Consider the following 26296-nt stretch of genomic DNA (forward strand, 5'->3'; position numbering starts at 1 on the left):
AGGTCCTGCACCTGGGTCGAGGCAATCCCAGACATGAGTACAAACTGGGAGAAGAATTCATTGAGAGCAGCCACACAGAGAAGGACTTGGGGGTCCTGGTGGATGAAAACCTGGATATGAGCCAGCAATGTGCACTAGCAGCCCAGAAAGCCAACCATATCCTGGGCTGCATCAGAAGAGGCACAGCCAGCAGGTCAAGGGAGGTGATTCTCCCCCTCTACTCTGCCCTCCTGAGACCCTGCCTGGAGCACTGCATCCAGCTCTGGAGGACAAGATGTGGACCTTTTAGAACAGATCCAGAGGATGGCCACTACGATGATCAGAGCGGGGAGCACTTCTGCCATGAAGACAGGCTGAAGGAGTTGGGGTTGTTCAGCCTGGAGAAGAGAAAGTTCGGGGAAGACCTTATAGTGGCCTTCCAAGACTTAAAGGGGGCTTATATAAAAGAGGGGAAGAGACTCTTTATAAGGGCAGATAGTGATAGGACAAGGGGGAACGGTTTCAAACCGAAAGAGGGGAGATTTAGATTAGATGTTAGGAAAAAATTCTTTACTCAAAAGGTGGTGAGGCACTGGAACAGGTTGCCCAGAGAGGCTGTGGACGCCCCATCCCTGGCAGTGTTCAAGGCCAGGTTGGATGGGGCCCTGAGCAACCTGGTCTAGTGGGTGGCATCCCTGCCCATGGCAGGGGGGCTGGAGTTAGATGATCTTTAAGGTCCCTTCCAGCCCAAGCCATTCTATGATTCTATGCCTTACTTATATTCTCTAAGCAAAGAGAGACCGTATCAGCTGCCTCACCCCCCACCCCGACTCCCCAGTTTGATTCTTACGACCTCTGAGTCTCATGTGCAACAATACAGGAAAAAGTCAACACTCACCTTTCCTCTCTCTGGCAATCTGTCGTACTCCTTCTCTGAACTCAGAAAGAACTTGCAGGTATGGCATCACTGTAGATTCAATCTGCAGGATAATTATTTCTACAATTAGCTAATCATCATTTAGATATAGAACATGTTCTTACCCACTTCATATTTATGTGCTTTTGGATGGAACTTGGCCCTCAGGACAGATCTGGATCAATAAAAATTGTCCTTGCTCTATTGATGTCAAAGGATAAACGATAATTTGCATTAGCTATCAATTTTCCTTTTGTGCAGATAAAAATCAGCTTGTGAAGTTCTGCCTCTCCCTGTTCCTTTTTCATCTCCTTTCAGTTACAGATACATCAGTTCCACAGGGTTATGCTGCAGTCCAGCTAACTATAATGCAGTACAGGGATAAAAACAGCACCCAGACAAATTTGCCCCTTCGTGTTCTGTGCTGTCTTACTTAGGCCCCACTGCTTGTCAGACACAATAGCAGGTGAAACTGATGTTAGGACTTATTTTCATTACAACATAGATCTGTTCCTCAGATGTTAGCTTATGCTAATTGTATTTCTTTCGAATACGGTGCAGTTGTCTGTATTCCTCACACCAGTCCCTCCCCCCCAAAGAGTGGGGAGAGATTACTGTTGAATTATTTCAGGTGTAAGTAAATACTGGTCATGAAAGCTCAAAGCAAAAGTCTTCAGAATCCTGCTGTCAATGGTAGAGAACAGCAACAGCAAGCAGTTAGTGAACAGCACTGAACAATTACAAAAATGACTACAGATCAGCGCTGTCTGCCAACGCTTCTCTGGAATCCCAAGAGGAGAAGCCAGGCACCCAAGGGACTGCTTGAATTAAAAGTTTCATTACTTTGGAGGGTGGGGAAGAGAGAGAAAAAAATGCACACTTTTGTTTCCCCTACAGTTTCCACTTGTCTTTCCCATCTGTTAAATCTCCATGACAAATTTCTGTGTGATTGACAGACAAGATAGATAGTCTGTTATGCTCTAAAAAGTGCCCATGTGAAAGGAGCTGAGCGGCTCCATTAAAACTTTTCATAAATGTGAATACTATGCAATCAGCTTCACAACTGGAACCATTGCTGACGAGTCTGGCAGAAAGAACAGACTCTGGAAAGTGAGCAACAGTCACACCTCCACTACCCCCTCTACACTGAAACTAGCTCAACATGCAAATGAAGTAGTGTCAGGAAAGCATGCACTGTCACTACTTTATCAGTCATTTAACGATGAAAGATTTTTATCCCCAGAATAACTAACTTGACAGCAACACCTAATTCATTTGGAAAATGAGACTATGGAACCTGAGGTTTTCTGACTTCAAATCTCTTCTATCCCCTTTCAAGTAAATTACTGAACCACGGTAATTAAGGTAGTTGTCGCTTCAGAGCTTTTGAAGAAGATCATGCTTTTTTTGGAGATAATGATTCTATTGGTTCCTTCATCTCCAATTTAGGCAAAGAAATAATAGGCCTGATCTACAGCCTTCTGTAATTGTTGAGAAGTTTTCCAACCTTGAACATTCACCTGGTAATTTTTGCTAAGAAAAATAAGTATCTGCATGGAAGACTGAAAGAGTGTATAATATTTAATGAACCAGCCAAAACATTTGTGATATCATGCATCTTTATATTATAATGCTTAAAACCAGTAAAGTCCTAGGTGATAAAACCAGAAGTTTCTTGTGTGTAACAGGTGTTAGCACAAGATTCTTCTGACAAGTGTGCTAACAGGTGTTAGCACAGGATTCTTTCTGCACAAGATTCTTCTGACTCTACTACCCTTGGCAACGTTACTTTAAAGAAGTGAAAGGGCTTAGTTTCTTGTTCCAAGCTATTGCCAGTCCTTCCATAAAGCATATCTGTTGTAAATACTGCCTGAATGAAATGCTAAATATGAATTTAATTTTCATTTTCCCTAAAAAGGTAAGTGTTAAGGTGCTGCCTTTCTCCTGAAATACAGAATAATTCTGAGCTAAATTAAAATTCACTATTGTTGGGCTTTGGTATGGAATACTGAGCGTCTTCCTTATTATCCTTGTTATATCATTACTGGATATCTCCCCAGCACAGTAATGTAAGTATTTGCATGGGCAATTATCAGATGAGTGTTCATTCGCATTCTTCAACCACAAGCAAGCTTTCCTCTTCCTTTGATGAATAAAAAGTTTAGCTTTTTTGTTACACCACAAATGTTTTAATTATTCCTTCTAAGAAGGAAAAGAAAAACATATTTTTCTGCATTCAAAGGTGTGACCAGACTTGAAAAACAGCACTGATTTGTCCATGTCAAATTGTTCACATGAACAAAGAGAGCAAAGTTGATAGCTTTCATATGGAGTTATTTCTCCTGCCTGCACCACGAAATTTTACTGTTATTACAGAGCCCATCAGCACTTTCATCAGGTATCTCCCGAGTATTTCCAGAAAAATTCTGCATCACAGTGGAACTGCTGGATGACCAAAGCAAAACAGCCTTCAAAAGCCAGATAAAAAACTGAGGGTACAAATGAGATCAGAAAAAAAAAAAAAAAAAAAAAAAGAGATTGAAACGTGGATAAAACTCCAGCTGCCTCCAGGCTGGTTTTTGGTGTACCACAAGGAAGTTTAATCAGTATAATTATATTTTTGAAACTACTTAACATACAAATACTTGTAATGAGTCTTTAGACTGTAGCATGTGCTGTCTGTAGTTAACATGTGGTTTCTTAAACAGACTCATCATTCAGAAGACAAGATAATTCTTTTTCTGGTTGCTATACAATTTGTCTGTCATTAAGCCAAACAAACCTATAAAAAAACCCAACTCTCATAAAAGAAAAATCCTGCTTCCTAAGCCAATTAATTACTTCACATTCAAATGTTAAAAGCAGAAAGAATGTAATTTGTGTGTATATCAGTAATGTAATCACTTTATCTAACCTAAGCTTTCAAAGGACACAGAGTAATTTTGTATAGTGTACTTTGTCCTTCACTTACATTTATGTTTTGACTATTCCCTCCAACAGGAAAACCAATTGCGTCATCACTTTCTATGGCACCAAAAATCTGGTCAAGGGAAGAAGAAAAAAAAAAAAAAAGAAAAAAAGAAAAGAAAAGATTGTATACATCAAGTCACAGGTATGTGAAAACTAGGCAAAATCACATGTACTAGGGTTTTGAAGCCACTTAGTTCTCATTTAACCCACAATTCACTGCTCTAATAAGAAGATGCTTTGGGTTTTAATTGATAAAGCATACTAAGCATTGGCTTTCATCTTTAGCTTTAAAGCTGTCAGATTTGACATTCTGACTTCATATTTTTTTCTACTGTCTGATTTTCCTTGCATGTATTAGGGGCTCTCCACTATTCAACAAAACATTAGCTGAAATTATAGCATAACATAAAGGACTCCAAATTGTTCCTGCTGCAGCACACACTACAGTTTGGGGTTGTTTTGGTTGGGGTGTGTGTGGAAGATCTCTAGTTTCCTGCAAGATTTAAACAAAGACTGTACAGATCCCTACATACTTGAAAAATACAACAGTTATAATTGCACAGTGCAATAGCAACGTTACTACTTGCTATTACATACCTTTAGCATTTGAGTGAGATAGGAACTGATGTTTTCTAAAAGAAGTCTGTTTGGCATTTGTCTGGAAGATTTCTTTGCAGCAATATAGGAGTTACTCTGACTGACTAACGAACGCATTTCTTCTAAGACAGAGCGAGTATCAATATTGTCACACAGTGCTTCATGAATTGCTGCCTTCTTGTCGTAAAAACTAAGAAGAAAAAAATTTTTTTTTTTACTATTGATGTCAAAAGTATCTGCAACCTACTCTGAAGAACGTCTGTTAGAAGAATAAGGGGACCTAAAAGTGAGATAATCTTTTGTTGGTCATAGTTTATATTTGAAGGAAAAACAAACAAGCGAGAAAAAGGCATTATCACGATACTGTTGTTTTGCTGCTACAGACAAAGAAAGGCAAGATAATCTAATTGGCAACAACTATCCAAACAAATTACATCTAACACTTTTTTAGCAACTGACCTCTTCATACAAGTTTTTAAAAGCAGTGTAAATTGCTTATTTAGTACCTTCTTGTGCTTACTTTTTTTAACAGCATTGCTCTCTTATCCCTATGTACCAGCCAAGTACTCTGTTTAGTATCTTTCCAGCAAGGAGCACCAATTTGGAAGTTAACTTACCACAAAGTAAAGTGTTATGAGGCTGTTACAAGCAGATTCAAGGAATAAATTCATGTAAACCTTTGTAATGTTCAAGAATAGGCATAAGAAGTAATACAGTATATTAATACCATTTAATCATGCAAGGGGTACTACTGTTTCAAACAACATACTTTTTCCAGAGAAAAGAAAATGAGAACTGGTAGAGAAAGGAGACAAAAACAAATATCCATGAAGCATATCTTCTGTTCCTCCCACTCCTTTGTCCCTTCCCTTTGATCTCTCTATTACTTACTATCTTCCCCCTTTTTTAAAAAAAGGGGTTATCTCTACCAACCTCAAACTGAAGATGAAATTTTCAGAGGACATCAGTAAACAGAAGCATCTGCACTTGGTCCTTCAGTAGTCAACATCTCTGTTCACAACAATGAACTGAACTAGGAATGATTTTAGTATTGCAACATAAGATGCTTCTGTTTTAAATTTCACTCATAACAGAAGTCATATAGGAAGCTGTTGTATTACAAACAATAATGTCATTTTGTTATAAAATTGAGACTGCAATATTGATATCACTGTATCTCTCAAAAACAGATTTTCAAACATTGGCACATTGGCACTCTGATCTTTTGTGCTTTTAGTCAGGTCATTTAACTTATGTTTGTCTCAGTTTGCTCACTGCACTTTAAATGCGTAAAATACTATTTTTGCAGTTGTAACCACTGTGAATTATTGGTCACTTCTCAGACAGAAGGACAGCATTTCAAGTAGTGAAGAAAATAACAGCTATCTAACAAAAAAGTTCTCTTTCCCTTCACTAAACAGGGCAATGAGGCATGCTAGTGTACTTAATATAAACTAAAAGGAAATTAACAATTTCATCTATACTTCATAAAGCTGTTGCAAGATTAAATTCACTAGCTTGTATAGAGTTGGGGTACTCAGTGGAAATGCTACAGACTTCTAAAATATCACTATTTACGTAGTAAGACATGGAAATAAAAAATTAATCACATAGGTACACAATGGCTATTCACAGAGAAGTAGGAGTGCTCCACTCACTTTTTGTTCAGGTCTGCTTCCTGATTTTCCCATTTCTGAAACTGGCCTGTCACATCAGTGGGAGCTCGAAGAATATCCTTCACATTTAAAAAGAACTCCTATAAAAGAAGAATATAGCTAAAAATCAGTTTAAGTTAGACCCAACCAATATTTACTACAAAAGGGCATTATTTCTTAATTAGCCGCTGAAGTTTATGGTTTCAACACTGTTTCAGCCAGGATCTACTGAATGTCTCTCAAAACAAGGAAACGCACACATTTTGCATAACTCTGTAAATCACAGTTGGACTGTAATTGAGCTCCATCTCTTGGCTCTCCCACTGCATGACACACTATGATACTCTAACACCAAACTGCTCAAATACAATACCATTTTAAAAATGTTTAGGCAAGAGTTCTTATGGAATATTTTTAAGTGTGTTGCTAGCAACAGAAGCTGAAGAATAAAAATGGCTTTATAGTGAGGGCCCATTTTATGTGGGCATCCAGTCTGGTGAAAAGCCACTTTCACTTATTCTGTGGCCCAAACCAAACATTTTACATAAAAAGCAGAATAGCTTCAGCTGGAGAGACCAAGAGCAATGATCTCAAAATGCTGTACAGCCTCCTTGTGGGAAACGTGGGTTTAAATCACAGCTTCTAACTAAGCAGGGAAAGGAACTGTGCCTGACCCCTCACGTATGCCCACAAGACACACAGGCAAATGCTCAATGTATGTGGTGAGGAGACAAGGTAGGAATGATACTCCCTCTTCCCCTTTGGCTATATTTGTGTAAAGTCTGATCTGGTAAACATGTTATGAGAATGTCTGTTGGACTGAGTCCTATAAGCAAGCTGAACTGAGGAACTAATCTTGCTTGTAAGTGCCAAGCTGCTCAGAGACGTCAAAACTTGGAGAGAGAGCACCCAGCTGCAGAGAAATGTAGCTGTCTGTGGAACATGCGTGACTTGGATGTTCAACGGTACTAAACAAATACTGTGACATCTCACCTGATGAATTCAGAAGGCAAACTCAGTCTGTGGATATGGCCTGTATATCCTTGGGTTCTATTCCTTGAAACACATATGACAACACAAAGCTTAGAGAGCCAGAGGAGGAACGGAAAGCTTACTTACATTCATAAACTTCTCATACTGAATAGCTGATTCCATGGTATTATTTGAATAATCCAGTGTATCCTTCCAAGAGTGCATGAGGAAAGCCAACCGTAACTGTCGTGCTATTAGGAGTTTCAAAATAAACAAGGAAAATAATCATAATCTAAAGCATTTTTATGGCCTCCAATACTGCAGTGGCTAAGAACATAATTTTTAATATTCTTACTATCTACCAAAAAAGCAAGAACACTATTATCCATACAGATAATACCAACAAGGAACAGAAGAACAAGGAAACTGTTTTAAAGTTAGTGAAGAAGAAAGACACCTGAAGTTAGCCACTTTTGGAAACTCCATTATGTGCCTGAATAACAGAATTACCACAGTCACCACTCAAAATACATCAAAAGCATTCAAATTCCAAACTAATTTTTACCTGTATGTTTCTTCAGTGCATCTTTTATGGTAATGAAATTCTTCAAAGATTTGGACATTTTACAGCCAGCAATTGTTAAGTGGCCAGTATGCAGAAAATACCGAACCCAGTGATCGTTTTCAAAGTATGCCTGCAGCAAAAACAAAAAACCCCAAAGACCCAACACTGTTTACATACATACCACGAAGTAGGATAATTTAAGAATAAAATCCCGAGAACAAAAAGTTATGCTTATACAAAACACACATAAAGTTTTAAAAATTAATTGATGGATTTGTGTAAGTTGCAGTCAAAGCAAAGCATGTCACTTTTTCACTGCAAAAACTGAAGGCCAGTTCATTCACCTCAGACTGTGCCAGTTCATTGTCATGGTGGGGAAATCGGAGATCAAACCCTCCTCCATGAATATCCATTGACTCTCCTAGAATGGATCCAGCCATTGCAGAACATTCAATGTGCCAACCTGGACGACCCTGTTAAGAAAAAGACATTACTTGGCTACTAGGTAATTATCTTCCTCTCCTGCCTATGTATCATTGCCTCATGGGTCCGCCCCTAAGCAGTTACACACCTGAGGAAATCAGATGCAGTGTTACCAAGAAAAAAAGATTCTCAGTCTCAGAGTCATAAAAGTATACTGTTGGATTTAAAGATCAAAGCACCTGTGATGCTTTGATTATCCTGCTTATTATTCTTTTTAAAATTACATTAATGTTTTGATCACGAGGGAAAAAAAAAGGATGTAGAAATTACTGCAGATAAAGCCTGTAGATAAATAGAGGACAAATGACCAGTAACAGCCATCATCAGCCTGCATGCAGACTTCTGTTTAAAAAGTATCAGACAGACAGACTGGTACTCATTCTAAAGTATTAAATGAACATAGCAACAGAATCTACAATTGAATACAAGGTCTCCATAATCTATACATTATTAATATGAGGTGAGGCAAAGTATTTGTGTAACAGGCTATTTTAAGGTGTGGAAGATCTAAATCCTCATTATAATGTCCTTACCTTTCCCCATGGAGAGTCCCATGAGGGCTCGCCTGGCTTGGAGGATTTCCACAAAGCAAAATCGTTTGGAGAATGCTTCTCACTTAAGCGATCAGCTGAGATGCTCAGGTCACCTTTCAAAAGAGAAAATGTAAATATATACATTTTATTTAAACACCAGCATTATTGATTTTTGGCCTCACTGTACCTCACATCAAGTGAATTAAAAAAAAATAAATAAAAAAAGAGAAGAAAAGCACTCAGCCCTCAAAATTCCTCATAATTAACCTTGATAATCCTTTGGGGCTTTGATTAATGATTAGTTGACAGGAAATCTGAAAACAAGTATCAGCTGCACTGCTTTCTAAGTTTTGACATGAGATTCATCTACATTCTCTCTTCAGGCACAATTCCAATATTGCAGTTACCAAAAAAGAAATACAGAAACAAAACCCCCTATACTCATAGACAAGTAAAACTGAAGAATCAATTCACTCTAAAGTTAGAAGGATCCAAATTAAGACTAGGATTGTCTTAACCTGCACATACAACATGATCACAGGTTTCTTCCACCCCTAATCTCAGTTGCTGCACAGAATGGCTGGTAGTTGTTCAATAGCTATGTTTACAGTTTTGCTACCGTGACAGATGTGTTATGCATTATTTCCTGTTAGCTCCTTATGATCATTTAGGTGGTACTCTCATTATAACATCTTTAAAACACAGGGAATTTACCAGTTCTGCAGTACTGTCCAAGACTAAAAGTGGTTAACAATACCACCTACCGCATAAGAGTCCAAGAGGGATTAAAGACAAAATTGTCAAGGTTAAACTTGTCAATTGATTTTGATGTACAGGTTGAGATACCTGCAATCTCAATTGTTTAGAATATTTAACATTATGCACTTTAAATATAAAATTATTACGCTTTTATTTACATTAATTGCAACTTTCAAAGCTTAGCATTTCTGCTGCCTGTAGTAGTAAAAATGACATTATCTGTCAGGGTAAGGACAATCATGACAAATGAGTCAAAGCAGCTAAGCTGACAAGCAGTAACTTGACGCGTGCATACTCTTGGTTAGTTACATTAATCACTCAGCATCGGTTTCCTATTTGCAAAAGGATGCAACAATTCAACAAAAGTTACGTGGTGGAAATGATACATTCATGCTACCACAAAGATGGTGGTTTAAGCTACCACCTTTTATTTCACATAGAAGATTTCAGCTATAAGGGTTTCAATTAAGAAGAAGAAAAAAAATCATATCAATTTTAAGCTGCATCTCTCAGATATTGCTAGTTTCACCTAGTATGAGTGCCCTAATTTCACCTAGTATGAGTGTTACACAAAAAACCTTTTAATATTCTTCTGATAGACATTGTGGATGATTTGCTACTAAAACTGTACAACCTTAGGAGCAGATAACTAGTGAGTCTGGTTTATTGAGCATCTTAAGCTACTCCTCTGCTATGGCTCGACTCAAAAAAAACCTATATCTGGACTTAGTTCCACACAACAAGGTTTACAAAGTAAGAAGAGCTCTCAGTAGGAAAGAGGAATCCAAATATTTGTCATGAAATAACCACAGCCTGTCTGGAAAGCTTTCACCTGGCATGTGGAAGACCCAGCTCCAAGTCTTTGCTCCTCCTAATTTGAACCAGATGAACAGCTAAATAACTGGGCTATAGTCAAATGACTGAGCTATTCACAATTGTGACACCCCCAAACAAACAAACAAAACCAACCCAAAAACATCCTAGAATGAATAACATTTCTTGGTATTTTCCAATTAAAAACTTTCAGAAAAGTGCTGGCTCAAGCTACAAAACTTTGGAAAAGAAATCTATTGGTAAAGGAAGTACAGCAGGTATACCATTCAACTCCTGACAGTAACTCTGACCCAAACGTCAGTGAAATCAATTGAAGAGATCAACACATCATCAGTTTCTTCAGCAACTTAAGCAAATGTTATTTCCCCTTCTTACCTTCACCCTCTTGAAGAGCTTTTTGATCACCTACAGCTTCAGGAACCAACTTGGCATAGGAGTGTTTTTCACTAGAATCAAACTTCATAGTATCAAAGTATACAGACCCATTGGACACATACCTGAAAAGTTAAAGATCATTATTTAGCTGACTTTCTACCAAGACTTAACTGAATTTTATCCCAAAAATCACTGTCTTAAACTTCAGTTCTCTAGTGAAACCACATACAGTATGGTACTGCTCAGTATTGTAAAGATGACCAAGTTTTAAGGCCTTACAATAAAGACAAATCATTGAAAGTCAGAATGAAATTGACCAAAGGGAAAACAACTAACATCTTTTGTTAAACTCTTAAGAGGTGAGATGTCAGATAACAGTCCCAAGAGAAGAAAGATCTACAATACTTCTGGTCCCTTTCAATATTTTGCAATAATGTAATATGAATCATGTTTGTTTCACAGTGCATTTTGTCCTCTTTCCCTTTGCTAATTTTGTCCCACTACAGCCATAATAAAAACTCTGACACAAAGGTAAGTTTCAGGACCACCAGGAAAGCTGGTAATTCAGTGTAAATAATTTTGAACTGTCCCCCACCCCTTTCTTTTTGAGAAAATTTTAAAATGTAAGTTTAAAGAAAGAACATGCGAGAGAAATTATGGCAGTCTGAACCACAGGTTTGCTTTTTTCACAATAAAAATATGTCCATGTCAAAAAATTGAGGCTATTAACAGAAAGAGAATTCAAAAATTTCAGATAGGAATCTATTATGATACTTAGGAACTTCTAGAGTATTAGCTTGATTTTCACCAATATTAGAATATTAGACAATGGCAGAAAAACAGTTCGTGACTACTTTTTATTTTTAACTTATGTTATTTACAATGATTTCTAGCCATCTACTCAAGTATCAGTTTTTGAAACCCCTTGCTGAAGGCCAGGAGTCAAACACAGTTCAAGTGAATGGGACTTTGACTATTTATTTTAATCAATGAGGATTTCACCCTGTAAATTTAATGGTCTAACTTCTACCTTTGTAAGACATCATAAGAAGTATAGAATAGCACATTTTCATCAGGTGAGAAATAACAGGTCTTTTGCAAAGGAACCTGAAATTTCTTTATTTGATGAACTTGAAGTTTCTTTATTTGATTAAACATTACTCCTGGAAAAGACTACAGAAAAACAGAGAAAACAGTTCACAGTTAAGTTGAAAGCAATCATTCTAGCTCTGACACAGTATAAGCGCACAACAAAAGCATCCAGTAGCAAACTTACCCATAACCATTATCCACAATCTTTCTCACAAAATCCACAATTTCTGGCACATATTCACTAACCCGTGTTAAAACATCTGGAGGTAAAACCTATAGATAAAAAGTAGAATTTTATATGTATATAAAAATATTTATGCATATGCAAATATGCACCAAATATATATATTATACATTGGTTAAAAATTGGCTCAAAAGCAAGTGACAGTAGAATCCAAGACTCCTATTTCAAGCTTTCTGCCCTGAAACAATGTGCTGTGGTCATTTTTTCCTCAGCCCTTAAGGCAGTGTTAACAACAAACTACTGCAGGAGATGCCAGCTCTTCTGCTTATTGCACTTCTGACAGAACAGGCAATAAGTCCCTCTGATTTGCAGGTAAATAAATAAACCTTCACTGATCTGAACCATTGCATATGACACGGCATTTCAACTGTAACAGACAAATCTGTCCTTGATTGTTATCATCACATAATTTTTTAGTGGCTGAAGACTGAGTAGTCGTCAGTCTAAATGCCACGGCTGGCACGGCTCTCTTGTGCAGCTAACAGACTCTATCTCAAACTTCTGGATCATTTAATAAGCCCATGTTACACCAAGGGGAAGGGATGGAGTGCACTCATCCAACTTGATCACCAGTTAACTGGCTCTGGTAACATGCACAATGGATTTAAGATTGTTGGGATGGAAACAGAACAGGTGCTGATTTAACAGCTACCTATTCCCGTTAAAGGAAATACTTTATCAATAAGGTTGAAATATGAAGGTTTTGAAAGCTGTTAAGGAGCTGAATTGTATCCTGGGTATTATGAGGCATCGCGCATACACTTTTGGAACAGAAAACAGTTTGTTTACTTACATTGAGTGCTTCCATATCTTTATGAAATTCCCCTTCCCAGAATTTGGGGAGCTTTGAGAATATGGAATTGTCAGTCACCTGACTGCCAAATTTTGTGTCCAACCAGTCAGACAGCAAATCTTTGGCTTCTTCCAACAGTATCTATAAAACAGTAATTGTAAGTGCAACTGATGAAAGACTTGCCCCGTTTAAACTCTGGAGAAAGACCTTATTTTGAACAGAGAGGTTTGCTGAAGAAAAAAGACACTTGGCTATGAATACAGAGTAATCCATGCTTCTACCAGATTTTTATCATATTGCCCTTCATAAATACAGATGAAACAAACAGAGGAAGGGAGATAAACTGATAAGCGGTATCTATTTTGATATCAATCACTTAAATAGGCATGTGGAATTTACGCTGTAAACGCTGGATGGGACTTGCAGTTATATCACATCATCTGTTCCCCCCATTACTACTGGATAATCCTAACAGAAGCCTTACTGTGGACATTGCTAAAAAGTGTTTGAAAGACTAATTTGAACATCAGCAAAGATACATTTCAGTCTTATATTAAAAGATGACTTTTTTTTTACAATAGGATATAGCCCAAAAGGTGTGATTGCTTAGATTTTAGTTGTTTTTAAAATTGTTAGCTCAGTATACACTTTTATAAAGGCGCTTGATATTAGAATAGCTGGACTTTTTTTTAAAAGATAATTTAGAAAGATAGCCTTCTCAAGAAAGGAGCACATACCCTATGCTTCCTATAGTAATTATCACAAATAATCTGAAAGTGGAAACCAATTACTAAAAGACAGTAGTTATATTGACTTGGTTACCCGGACAGTACCAAAGCCCAGTAAAGTCAGCAGGATTATTGTCACTAAATGTAATGGTCTTTGGATAAAAATTATCCTGAGCATAATTTTTGGGATGTATTTTCTTCTCTGATCAGAGATGGAAACACTTGTGTAGAAAACTGCCACCAGTACTGGAATGTCATAAACGCATGTTCAGTAATTTATACTGAAACTAATCCATCAACACAAAAAAGCCAAAGAGAAAGTCTAAATATATGCCAGAGAAAAATCCCCGTTGGAAAGGTAAAAATAACTGAGTAATTATCACAGTTGGGGGGGGGGGGGGGGGGGGGGGGGAAGTCATTGATAAAAACAGCATCCAAAAACTATATAGTTGAATTCAAGGATCAATTTGCTGTACTGAATGTAAAGTACGAAAAAGTCCTCAGGTCTACCCTACCATTCCTCTTTTCATGAATAAAAATTTCTGTAATGTGTCAGGGAATTGCTATCAGCTAAATATTATTTTAAAAACCCCTAACAATTATAAGCCAAATATAATTTAAAAAGGAGCTCAAACTGACCTCATGACATCTGTTGATCTCTTCTGCAGGGAGTTTTGCTTGCACAGCTTCTTGTAGAGGGTCAAAAGCAGACTTCACTGCATTTTGAATTCTTTCCAACATTTGCTTTTTATCTGGGTCTGTTGTCTCATTTAATTTAACTGAAAAGAGCTACAATTAAAAAAAAATTAGAAAGCAACTTGCAGTACAGTGGTGCTATGTTCCATACACAATGTATTCTTAGCCACATAGTACCTTGCTAGTAATGAACAATACATTATGCTACATAAAAAGGTTTGATATCAAACTACTGAAACATACTCCTCATCAGAAATAAAGGTGAAGTCAAAAGAATTTAGTTCACATCTGAATTCAGTTTTTCAGAAAGACTTTATGAGTTAATGCATCATCATTACTGTTGTTCAGTAATTTTCATTTTCTATGCAGTTGATCACCTTAATTAGAGAGTTGATTATCACAAATCTAAAAAGGAGAAGCTATAATGTGAAACATAGATTAAATGCTACACTTAGAGAATATGTCAGACAATGACGGTTGGGCAAAATTACCAGGCCTCCTATTCCCAGGCCTGTATTCAATTCATTAGACTGATAATCTCTTTGTGGTCTGTTGTTCTAAAAATGGCCAGTGAATCACCTTCCCCCACGTTCAGTCCAGCATACACAATTTATTAAATCCCTAAAGCTTTGGAGACTTTTTGCTCTTTCCAAGGCCATCAATGGTACAAAAGAGAAATCTCACAAGCTTTAAAAGAACATGGACATACAACTGTTTAAAAACTATTTTAAACAGTTATTTTTAAAGTTTGAGTTGTAACACACAAACATCGAAATGCTTTTTGAGCTTTTTCCCCAATACCCCAACAACAATATACACACACTCACAAACAAGTTCTACGGACATACAAATCAAGCATGCCTTTTACACGGATAGTTCTTGTCAATTCTAAAACAATGGAAAACCAAAGTGATGTGCAGTTCCAGTAACATTTTGTGTGGTACCAGTTCAATAGAATAACTGAAACAAGCAGAAAGTTTAAGGAGGTAGCAAAGTCAGAGGCATTTTTTAGATGCTTTGCTACATTATTGCCTAAGAACCTAAGACACTAGCAGGGATTAAATACCATGCCCACCTCAGAGGCAGTTTTAACATCTTCAAGTAGCTGATCTGGTGCTGATTTGTTCTCTCTATACCGTTCAAAAAGGTAATTTTGTCTTGCTCTCTTGATGATCTACAAAGCAGAAACATGAATATATCTTTGGGAAGCGACATATAGTTATACGAAATACAAATAAAATCTATTATGTACCAAAGGCATTTCAGAATCCCTATAACTTTAACAAGCTACAAGAATTATATGCAGTAATACAAATTAAACACACCATACATAGTTAATCAGCTACCTCAACAGAGTTAATTAGGTATCTCAACAACAGGCAAATAAAATAAGTTATCTTTGTAAAATGCTTAGTCTTCATTATTTATGACAACATTCATTTATATACAAGAATACAGGCTTTGTTGTATAGGAATGCTACAAAACTGAGAAAAATCAATGACTTTGTGTACAAAACGTATGTCTAAGTTAATAAGTGTTAAGATTTATCTTGGCTTATCAAATGGCAATTACATATGACTCTCTGACTTCCATGCTCAAAGTACAGTATTTTAGATTGCAATTTAAAAAGACCTTACCTTATCATCAATATCTGTAATATTCATACAATAGAAAATGTCATATTTAAAATAATCCCTCAAGATTCTTCTCAGGATATCAAATGAGATGTATGACCTAAAAACATAAAAGATATAGGGGTGTTTTTAGTGAACACCTCAAGCCTATTTCTATTTTATGCACAAACTACTGTAACCTCAGAGTCAATAATTTTACTGCAGTTTTAATTTTCCCTCCTCTACTAGTAAGTTTTTAATCACACAATGACATAATATTATAACACGCTTTTAATCTTAGATCTCAAGCATTGAGTCTAACAAGACTATTTTCTAGTAATACACTCATCTAAATAAAGTACCTTTTTCTATTAATACTTTGCTTCCAATAGGCACTGTTATTACCTATATCAAAATACGGAACTGCAGTACCTGGCATGTCCCATGTGAGAAGCATCATAAACTGTCGGGCCACAGCAATACCACAAGACCTTTTTTCCATTCTGAGGCTGAAATACTTCCTTAATTGAAAGGGAAGGTACAGTGATCAGAAGAAATTGAAGACATGATCTCAGGCCAGTAACACCACATTTGGAGATTAGAACATGAAAACATGAATTATAATTACAAAAAAAGGAATAGTTATTTCACTCCCAGTTTTACCATAAGAAAAGATCACCACTAGCTGTATCATGTAAGAGAGAGAACAGGGCATGGCTGCTTTTGTTATCTGCATTCTTAACAATCAAAAGATCAGATTACAAAGATTTGGACTAGGCAGGGCATTATTCAAGCTTATTATTCAATAATAATTCAAGCATTATTCAAGTTCGTTTCGTAAAAGGGAAGATCAGGCTTTCTTTTGCATTGAAAGAGGTTACAGAGTATAATTATTTCACACATACTTGAATACTACGTCCCATATAACATTAGTATTTTTAATATTTCCTCTCTTTCCCAAAGGACCTCCAAACAAGACCATAAGAAGTTTTACCAGTTGATACTACAATAACATAATTGGCAAGACTTTTTTTTACACAGAAAACATCTAAAGAAAGAAACTGTGATTTTATTCTGTTCACATTGCCTATACTTATGTGTATTACAGTTGAACCCCTGGCTATTTTGCATGATGATAACTTGCAATTGGGAACTATATATTATGCAATATACACATACATACACACACTTGTATATTTATTGTGTGTATTATAACAATTGCCCAGCAAACACACTTGACTGACACATCATCTCTGGCACGTGCTTGTTAACATTCCACAAAATACAACCCAGAAACCTGTCTACTGATAGAGTAAACACTTAAGAAACAAACATTTGATGACTTCTCTATTTGTGTTTCTATGGAAATCTCCACTTTTCTTTAATTTAGTCACCTTATTGCGAGTCAGGCTGTTGTAGAGGCAGAGCCTAGAATGTTTTGTCCCTTCAGGGGGAGACCAGGGGGGCTGCACCCGCTTGCCTTTACCTAGGGGAAAAAATAGTTAGGAAAAATAGAAAAAACACTTTCTAAAAAATAGAAAAGACACTTTCCACAAACAGATTTGCAGTATAACATTTTTCTCCTTATCACATCATTATTCAAAAGAAAAAAAAGCATATAATTAGACAAAGCAGCTCCAATCCTAGTAATCCAACTACTTTTATTAGAGCTTCCTACAAAGCCACTAAAAACCAAAGAAAATTATTTCAATCTAGTTTACTTTCTATTCTCTGACTTGCCATTCCTATTAACTTATAAAAGTTAATATAAAAGGTATATATATATATAATGTAAAAGGTATAAAGGGTATAAAAGTAAAAGCATGCAATTCAGTTAAAGCATTAACAAGAGCTTTGAAATTTAATAAATTAAATGTTATGGCAGTCCTGAGCTTTCTGCAACGCCACTGATTTCACTGTGACGGCACATGACAGATCTCATAGAGAATTTGCAAAAAAATCTCCAGAGACCAGGGTTAGTCTCTAGAGCCAATATTGACAGAGTATGTGTACTCAGGGTGATAGGGAGGGGAGACAGAAAGGTTTAGAAAGAACCTCAGCTTTTTATCATACCTTGTTGCTATGTACACAAGGCATTTTTGAACACACTCATTTACCACAAATATGCTCCAATTCAGCAAGAGGCTAAATTTTGCCATTAAAGAGAATAAATAAAACTCAGGGTAATATTAGTGACAATATTCTTGCATTTGTTTTCTTTAAAATTTTTAAGAAGCAACATAGTTGTTAAACTCATGTTTTTTTCAAACAAAAATATGAGTATGTCATCTGTCAAAGAGCTGCAGTTTGCTATGCACAGGGCTGCTTACAGCTGTAATGATATTAAACTAATTATCGCATTAACTAGGAATGAAAGCAAACCAGGAAATTCAAAAATACAGCAAGGTTGCCAGCTTAATACACACAGCACTGTCTTTAGGAATTCTCATAGTATGCATTTTAACTGCAATTAAAATATTATACAAACTATTTGTTTTGACAATAAAATTGCCTTTCTGATCGTGTGTCTCAGGGTGCTCTTCATTAACTCTGTTTCCCCGATATCTTTGTATGAATATTTTGGCTGAAAACCTTCAAGTAACGTAAACATTCATGGTATAAAAAATTTAATCTCTTCCTCATCTTCCTTTTTCGAATAACTGCCTAAATAAGAAAAATTATATTAACTGTAGTACTCTGTCTCACAAATGGACTCATTTAATCTCCAGGTTACGGATGCACGAAAATATGTGTTTATTCTAAACATTTCATTGTATGAGGTACTTCTGAACAGAATACCTCAAGTTCAAGAGCAGTCTATCCATAACACATACCATATACCAAGGTATGGATTTGTTTACTCTTTGATTTACAAAGATTACGCTGGCATGCTTAATTGCGGCTAACATTTCCCTCGGGGAAGGAAGCCTATGTGGGTTACTCTAATAAAAGATAAATCTGTAAAGCTTTCTTTACTTACAACCACACTAAACATAAGAAAAATCCCAGATACCGCACCCTGAAGTTCTCAGTTTATGAGTTAGGTGTCATGTTATATCACTGCAGGGACACCAAGGGCAAAGTAAAAGGCATACTGTTTAATCTGTTCAAATATGTCTCTGCCAGCTATAGTCTTCCCCCTGGTTGAACTGAAGTTCAGTTGCTCTAATCCCCCCTGGAGCTCTCTGATACACCTGAAAAAACACTGATAAAATATCCAAGGTCTAACAAGTACGGCAGATTGACATGTCATTTTCATAGTGAACACTGCAGAACACCATTTCAGGACTTCTGATACATATGCACAGATCATGAAGTTAACAAGACATAACCCTTCAGAAAGAGAGACTTAACATTAAAGATTTCATGGACAGGAAAACAGAAACCTTTTCTCTTATTGCTCCACCCTGATCCATGAAAGTCTGCAGACAAATTGTGGTCAGTGGCATTAAATCTGCTATCAGAGCCAGCGGTACAGCTGAGATCCCTTCACTGCTGAAAGGAAACCAATAACCAGCACAAACGCATGCAGGCACACACACATATACAAAATCTACTCGCAGCAGTCTGATTTTAATTGCTGGTCTGCTAGGAATTGAGAACACATATGATGAGAGGTTGTGAGAAGATGGCATTGGAGTAATATTAGTCAACAACCATCAGCAAAAATGACAGACATTATGCATTCATTTGTAGGTATTGCAGGCACTATACAACAGCTCTGTGTTATTATTATTAATTAGTTCATGACTCCCTGAGCAAGGATCTCACTATAAAGCAATTAAGTTAGACTAGCTCATTGGAAAACAACTCAGGAGAGTGATGCAGCTCCCAAAAATGCCAGCACCCATGCTTACACAATGACCTAGATTAACCGGTTAGTATTTCCTCAAATCACCAGCAATGCCTAAACTACCAGGGCTAGAAAAGAACCCCAAACATTCTTTTTTAAATTCAGAGTTAATAACAATCGTAAGAGGCAGTATTCAGTACTTTATTATGAATTTGTATATTATACAACAACTATTTAGTTACCCTTGCAGAGGAAAAAAAGTGGACTGAGCAAATCCTGATACTTCAGGGAACAAGCCAAAACCCACATATTCTTTTACAATCCAGCGGCTGTTTTTTTCAAGAAAATACACATAATCGAATTCTGTACACTGAGGAATTTTAAAATCAAAGAAATGTGGAAACAGCTTTAACATTCAAATAGGTCAGGATCTATCAATTACGCAGTAACTGTATGCAAGAATTTCATGACTTCGAATACAAGTTGATATGCTAAATTTTAAAGCGTGCAAGAGAGTATGAAAGGGAACTTCTACGAATTCTCAGCAATAAAAACCAATACAATGTCAGCTAGTCTATAACCTGCCCACCAGTTTCGTATTACTCACTTGTTTGAAGTTTACAAGGCTCATTTTTTTCTCTGCTGCCATCATAGATTGCTTCTATGTGTCTGTACCACCGGACAACATGGATATACTGGTCCACAGGTGGCCCCGAAAACTTTCTGAATACCTCCACATCTGCATGTGAAAATGTGAACCCCTGGATATAACTACGAGTGCTCAGGTACTCGTTCAAAGCCTTCACCCTGGCTTCCTCTTCACTAATGCTCAGAATAAAACTGTAGCTGGAAGCTGTAAAGAGAGGCACAGGACATTTGGTCAGCATTAAAAGAAGAAGGAGATCCCATGACCAAAATATATCCTTATACTATACATCGCCCCCTCTAAATTAGCTCTGGCAACTGACAAGAAATTTGAGAAAAATATATTTAATACAAGCTACTGAATAACTATATGTTTCCTATTGATAGGATTATGTTCATGCTGTGACAAGTTGTTTGGAGACATCTTTACAAAGAGTAATAAGGACAAAAGCACAGGTCCTTTTCATGAAGAAATATTATCTACTTGAAATTGGTGAAAATTCTTCACACACAGCAAACCTAATCAGTCACTCTTTTCCACGCTGCTAAAACACTCATACTGCAAATATTTAATATGATTAATTTTATATACTGTGGATAGGCTGTGAATACATCTACTGAAGTTGAGCATATCCTTAAATCTTTGCAGGACTGGTACCCGCATGCAAGCTCCCAGCATGATGCTCAGTTACTCCTACTTGCTCTAACAACTCAAAACTTAAGCTGTTGCTGTATATTTCCATACTTCTCCTATACCATTTTCTCTCCTCAGACATATGAATAATATTTAAAATTAGTAAGATCTACACAAATGAACAGAAAGGATATTAGATCACGCTCCTCCCTCACAATTTTTTAATTCTATGATTTATTTGGTATACAGGCAAAGCAAGTTCAATTATATTTCATCTTTACAAACGCAGGGACAGGGAGGAAGCAGCAGAAGTGTTCTGTGACTTGGTGGGGATGCTCACAGTAACAGCAAGCCCTGCTCAAGTCAGTGGGTACAAAGCACTGTGAAGGTTATGGCACCTGGGCTAGTGCTGACATTAGGTAAACCTAGCATTCATATTTTCCTGCAATGATTCAACGTTTGTAACTCTGTTCGAGTTCAAAGTACTGTATAAATATTAAGCCGATATCCTGCTTAGGTAGTCAGCCAAGAAAGTAATTTAAGATGTCGTCAAGGTCCTAGAGCAATAAAGTGAGAGAGGCAGTATGAGAACACCTGTCCCTGCTCCCAAACACCGACAGAGACCACTGCCACAAGTGTTGCTTCTTACACTAGTACGAACATCTTCTGCACGAGGAGTTCCCAAAGCCTTGGAGGTGCTCATAGACCAACGCTCTTGGAAAGGGAAGGATAAAAGTAGATGGGGAAGCGATGGCTAGGAGAGGATGTGAGAAACTGCAGAATTGAAAAGGTTTTCCAAATATCATCAGTTAAGACTTTATCAGCAGCTCATTTCCTATATGGAAATCAATTATTAAAATATTCTACAAGAACTCAAGATGACAGGGAAATGGCAGCTAGATACCACGTACGTTTGTGTTTGACTCTTCTGAGTATAAGTGAGATATAGTGGCACACTAGCAGAACTAATAAAAAAGGTCAGTAATAAAAAAAAAACACAAAAAACAACCAACCAACAAAAAACACCCAAAGATCACAAAAGATATTTAAAATTCATACACAAAAGCAAAGCCAGATTCATGTAAACTCTCAATCCTTCTCAAGGGCTATCCATGTAATTGTTCAGTATAAATAAGGAATAACAAGTAAATAACAGTTCATACCTAGACCTTATGGGCTTGCCTTACCCAGCTGAATGGGATTCAGCTTCAATTCACATAGTTAATTTTACTTACTATAAACTTTTCAGGCTCCTAAATATTTACTGATGTTTATCATCATAGAACTTCATATGTTTATATGCATAAAATAGTTTGAAATAGTTATGTTCATTAACTATGGAAACCTAAGACATAAGTCTTCCCTGAATGTGAATTTTGTGTCCATGAGGGAGAAGGCCAAAAAAAAGGCATTACAGAAATGATCTGTGTAGAAATGAAACTATATCTCAAAGAAAAGATCTTTAGAGATCTATTGCAAGGAAAGCAACACTCAATTTGCAAAGCATTATTAGGGTTATTATGACCATTATTCACACAGCAGGCTGCTAATGGGAAGCAAGTCAGAGTATCTGAAACAATATAAATGCTTTCCAACCACATCTGTAAACCAATCTAAAAGGGAAGTTGCACAAACTTACACACAAATACAACAAAGATGACAGAACTTGTACAAGCTAATTCTGGTGAGGAGAGATGGCAAATACTGCCTGTGAATGTCGGTACCAGCTCAGCCTTGATAAGCAGAGCAGCCAAAATTACTTTGAACAATCTTGGCACGCACATTAATACTCGAAATTATAAAGTTTGATGTTATGTCTAGGTGCAAGGGCAACAGCAGATTTGAAAGTGTAATACATCAAAGAAACCAGTTAGCCCAGGGAACCTAACAGAAGGATGTCTTTATGCTGAGACTGATCACTGACTCAAACTCAGCCCAAACTCACGTCCACAACTGCACACCACAGCAAGTGCAGTACAGCATGAACACACCTGAGCAGCTGTTGACAGGGTTTCTCAGGGAGCAGCGGCAGCTGAGCCACAGCAGACTTGAGCTCCCAGCAGACTCCCTGTACCAATACGAGTTTCCCACATTGGTTTCACAGGCTGTGCTGAGCTCCAAACTTCCTTTTCTAGACTGATGGCTACTTTTCAAACCATGATAGCTAGCTTAAAGCTAGCACAGGTGTGTTCTACTCTCTGCTGCAGTCAGATGCAGACAGAAGAAAATTTGCTGTGTTTGAGAGAGTACTGAGCGATCAGTGCAATTCTGAAACATCTTGAGCATCCTATTTCAGTACATACAGGACAAAATCATTCTCACTTCTGGCATTCTTGTGAGTAGATCCAAACTGGACTGAACTAACAAAACAAAAGCTCTTCTCCTGAAGCACAGGGTGCTCTCCTGGGAAGAAAAAATAACAACGCTATCCTTTGGAAGGTGGTATACCAGAGGACCATTTCTTTTCAAGCAAAAGAAATCAGTCAAAACTATCTTTATATAAAAGTCTGTTCCAATTTCATTTCTATCACTACTAGAAACAAAAGTAGCAAATCTACAGAATCTTGTTTTTCTGTGATTTATATCCTGCACCCTCAGTTCCCCCCCTACTCAGTGTCTCGCAATGCCTTCAATTCATCACACACTCCCACTAAAATATTTCCCGGTACCTCCCAAGTGCTTCACCCGCTCTCCCCATATGCTTCAGTATCCCCATCCTCTCATACAGCTCCAACCCATCTTGGCTCAGTCTGCCAACTGTGCGCAAGAGGCAGCCCACTGTCAAATGTAATTAATACCAATCAATGGATTCAAAAACTACTGAGGGAGAAGGGCCAACTATAGGTCTGAGCTGCTTTACCTTTTTTGCTTTAGGAAACCAGGCTAATAAACAGCCCTTCTCTCTGACTGCAATTTTTTCCCCCTCCCAAAACAAGAATTACAGTTGCTACTACTCAGTTGCATTACAAAGTGTCTTCTTGACAACCGAAACGCAGGAGTATTACAGAGCTGTTGCATAACACTGAATGTTCACTCATGTGAATGGAATGATCCGTAGACATCAAATCACATCACTCAAGAGCAACTCTGTTCAGAAAATAAGCACTAAGCACGAGTATTGGGAGAGGTAGCAAAATAACCCTGAAAAATCATAAGAATGAATGTTAATAATGTAACACTCCCCCCATGTTAAAAAGTTGTTTCAAAAAAATTCCTTTGTAGATATTTATACAGTTCTCATACAATAATTGCCGGTGTACGATCTCTTTGGGTGATATAATTGTCACACATTCTTCTTTCCATACACGGAGTGCTTTGGAGACTACTTAAGGACACGGGGAATTTGTCTGCAAGACTGCAGCAACACACAGACTCAAAGCCGTAAGATCGCTTCTACATTTTATTTGCACATAAAATACCTTTTGAAGTTTGATCAAGATGTGTAATCCACACACTATCAAATTTCATGAAAATATTTCACTTTTATTAACTTGAAAATGAAAACCTCTGCTCCTTGAAGGTGTTGACAGAAAAGTAAATACAGAAAAGCCATAAAGTAGGCAGTAAGCTAGCTGACGCAAAAACAGGGAGTTACTTTGCTTCAGGGAAAAATTAGGTTTCCTGGGCTTCCCTGAACCTGCTAACCTTGTCAGTCATAATTATATGACAACCAAAATGTTCTGGGATTTCTGCAGAGGCATTCTCTGAGAAGAAATCTTAGACGTTTCTGAATATTTCAAAACGTCATTTCTCTTCCAACTTGGCTTTCACAGATTTAAAACAACTCATAAAAGATAAGTGTAACATGCCTCATTATTAATATGGCTCCAAATTGGCCATTTATCATTCAGGCTAACCACTCTAGCAGCTTTGGAAAGAAGTCCAACTATCTGCTCAGCCAAGACAAATTATCCTTTTCCATAAAAATTTCAGAAGAACTGAACCAATGCAGCTATCTCATCTATGCAAGACGCAGCACACACACTGAGACAGAGAGACGAAGGACTTTTCAAGAGTCATACATGAGGATCAAGAGGCTTTTAGCACAGCAAGGATTTTTAAGATGGGAGTATCCCACCAAGGAAGAACTTGTCAGTCCTATTCACTTTAGCCTTGTGAGTTCCACTTTTCCTGAACTGAAACTAAATGTAATAATCACAACTTAAGTAAAAAGCAAATACTATTTGCCCATTAATAAACTTAACTAAAAAGTTTCTTGAAGTGCTCCTGAACTGAGCCTTTGGTGGGGGTTTCCCCCCCTAACTTAACTAAGATACTGAAAACACATCTGAAAAAAAACAGTCCCGTGACAAGAATAAATGTTTCTGGACTCCCTGACAGAGGAACGCTACTTGTGATAAACAAAGAAAAAAAGTAACTTTCAGTAACAAAGAAAAATAGGGGAATCTTTGGATCTACAGATCCTTAACTGGAATGACAGAAATTTCCAACCCCTTACATACGGTAATGGTATTTCATACTTGTATGACTGGTATTCCAAGTTGCCATTTGCTACAGTAGTGCCAAAAATTATAGGACTACCCTGGCCCTCCTTCCATATGGAAGAGTGTAGTATAACCCATCATTAAAACACGACCACAAAAAAAAGTCCAGAAAAGTCAAAAAGTTCAGATATGAGTTCAAGAGTGAACACAGATGACTAGGAAAGACGGTAAGGGAGACAGAGGCAGGTGAAAGACAGCAGACAATGCGGTGATAAGCACACAACTGACTAAGCGGTCTGGCAGCCACCTAACATCTCTTCAAACCCATCACGCTGGAGAACAGCTGTTTGCAAACTTTAGTACTGAGAAGCTCCGAGTTTTTTCCACAAATCATCATGTGTCATCATTAACCTTTACATTAGAGGCAGGGCACGATGTGGATCACCTCCCACGGTCTTGCAAGGCACCAGAGGTCCTCCGATCCATAGGCAGCAGTGTGAGAGGTGCAACTGGCACCTATAGATCCACGCTTCCCACTGCTCCGTACACATACAGACCAGTCACACGCTACACTTCGAACTCCTCGCTCCCGACACCCTGAAGTGGCATCAGGAGCTGCTTATGTGTCACCCACCACCGAGGGACACAGGTGACCTCCCCAGGGGCACCCACCCCCACGTCGTGACGGCTGCCTGCCTCCCACCTCAGGGGCCTGCGGCGGCAGGGTCCCCCCCAACGCACGCCGGGTGCGTTGGGGGGGACCCCGCCGCCGCAGGCCCCGAGGGACGCGCTGAGGAGGCCGCCAGGGCGACGCCCCAACGCCCCCCAGCCGCCATTTCCCGCCCCGACGCCTCAGCCGCCGTGACAGGGCAGTGGGTCGGCGGTTCCCCCCCGCTCCCCGCTCCGCCTGACGTCACGGCGCCTACCTGACACCGTGACAGCGGCGGAGCCGTGACACCAACCCCCGCCAAGCC

At 37.9% G+C, this 26296-nt stretch overlaps 1 protein-coding gene across 4 annotated transcripts in view; it reads right to left on the reverse strand.

Moving 5' to 3' along the window:
• CARS1 (cysteinyl-tRNA synthetase 1) overlaps positions 1-26296 on the reverse strand; it is a 35263-nt gene that overhangs the window by 8823 nt on the left and 144 nt on the right. For 2 of the 4 annotated variants that reach the window (XM_082318755.1, XM_082318756.1), the window contains exons 2-18: positions 20206-20451; positions 17200-17291; positions 16238-16326; positions 15830-15926; positions 15267-15365; positions 14135-14284; positions 12768-12908; positions 11915-12003; positions 10639-10760; positions 8671-8783; positions 7999-8127; positions 7655-7784; positions 7237-7340; positions 6121-6218; positions 4463-4652; positions 3867-3935; positions 878-959 (exon numbers count right to left, since the gene is read on the reverse strand). In XM_082318755.1, the coding sequence (XP_082174881.1) occupies positions 878-959; positions 3867-3935; positions 4463-4652; positions 6121-6218; positions 7237-7340; positions 7655-7784; positions 7999-8127; positions 8671-8783; positions 10639-10760; positions 11915-12003; positions 12768-12908; positions 14135-14284; positions 15267-15365; positions 15830-15926; positions 16238-16326; positions 17200-17291; positions 20206-20451 (2040 nt within the window). Of the gene's footprint in view, positions 1-877; positions 960-3866; positions 3936-4462; positions 4653-6120; positions 6219-7236; positions 7341-7654; positions 7785-7998; positions 8128-8670; positions 8784-10638; positions 10761-11914; positions 12004-12767; positions 12909-14134; positions 14285-15266; positions 15366-15829; positions 15927-16237; positions 16327-17199; positions 17292-20205; positions 20452-23199; positions 23266-26296 lie in introns of those variants that run through there. The other 2 variants (XM_082318758.1, XM_082318757.1) reach the window with 2 other exon arrangements.

This window comes from Platalea leucorodia (assembly GCF_965183815.1).
Source record: "Platalea leucorodia genome assembly, chromosome: 7".
NCBI classification, from domain to species: Eukaryota; Metazoa; Chordata; class Aves; order Pelecaniformes; family Threskiornithidae; genus Platalea; species Platalea leucorodia.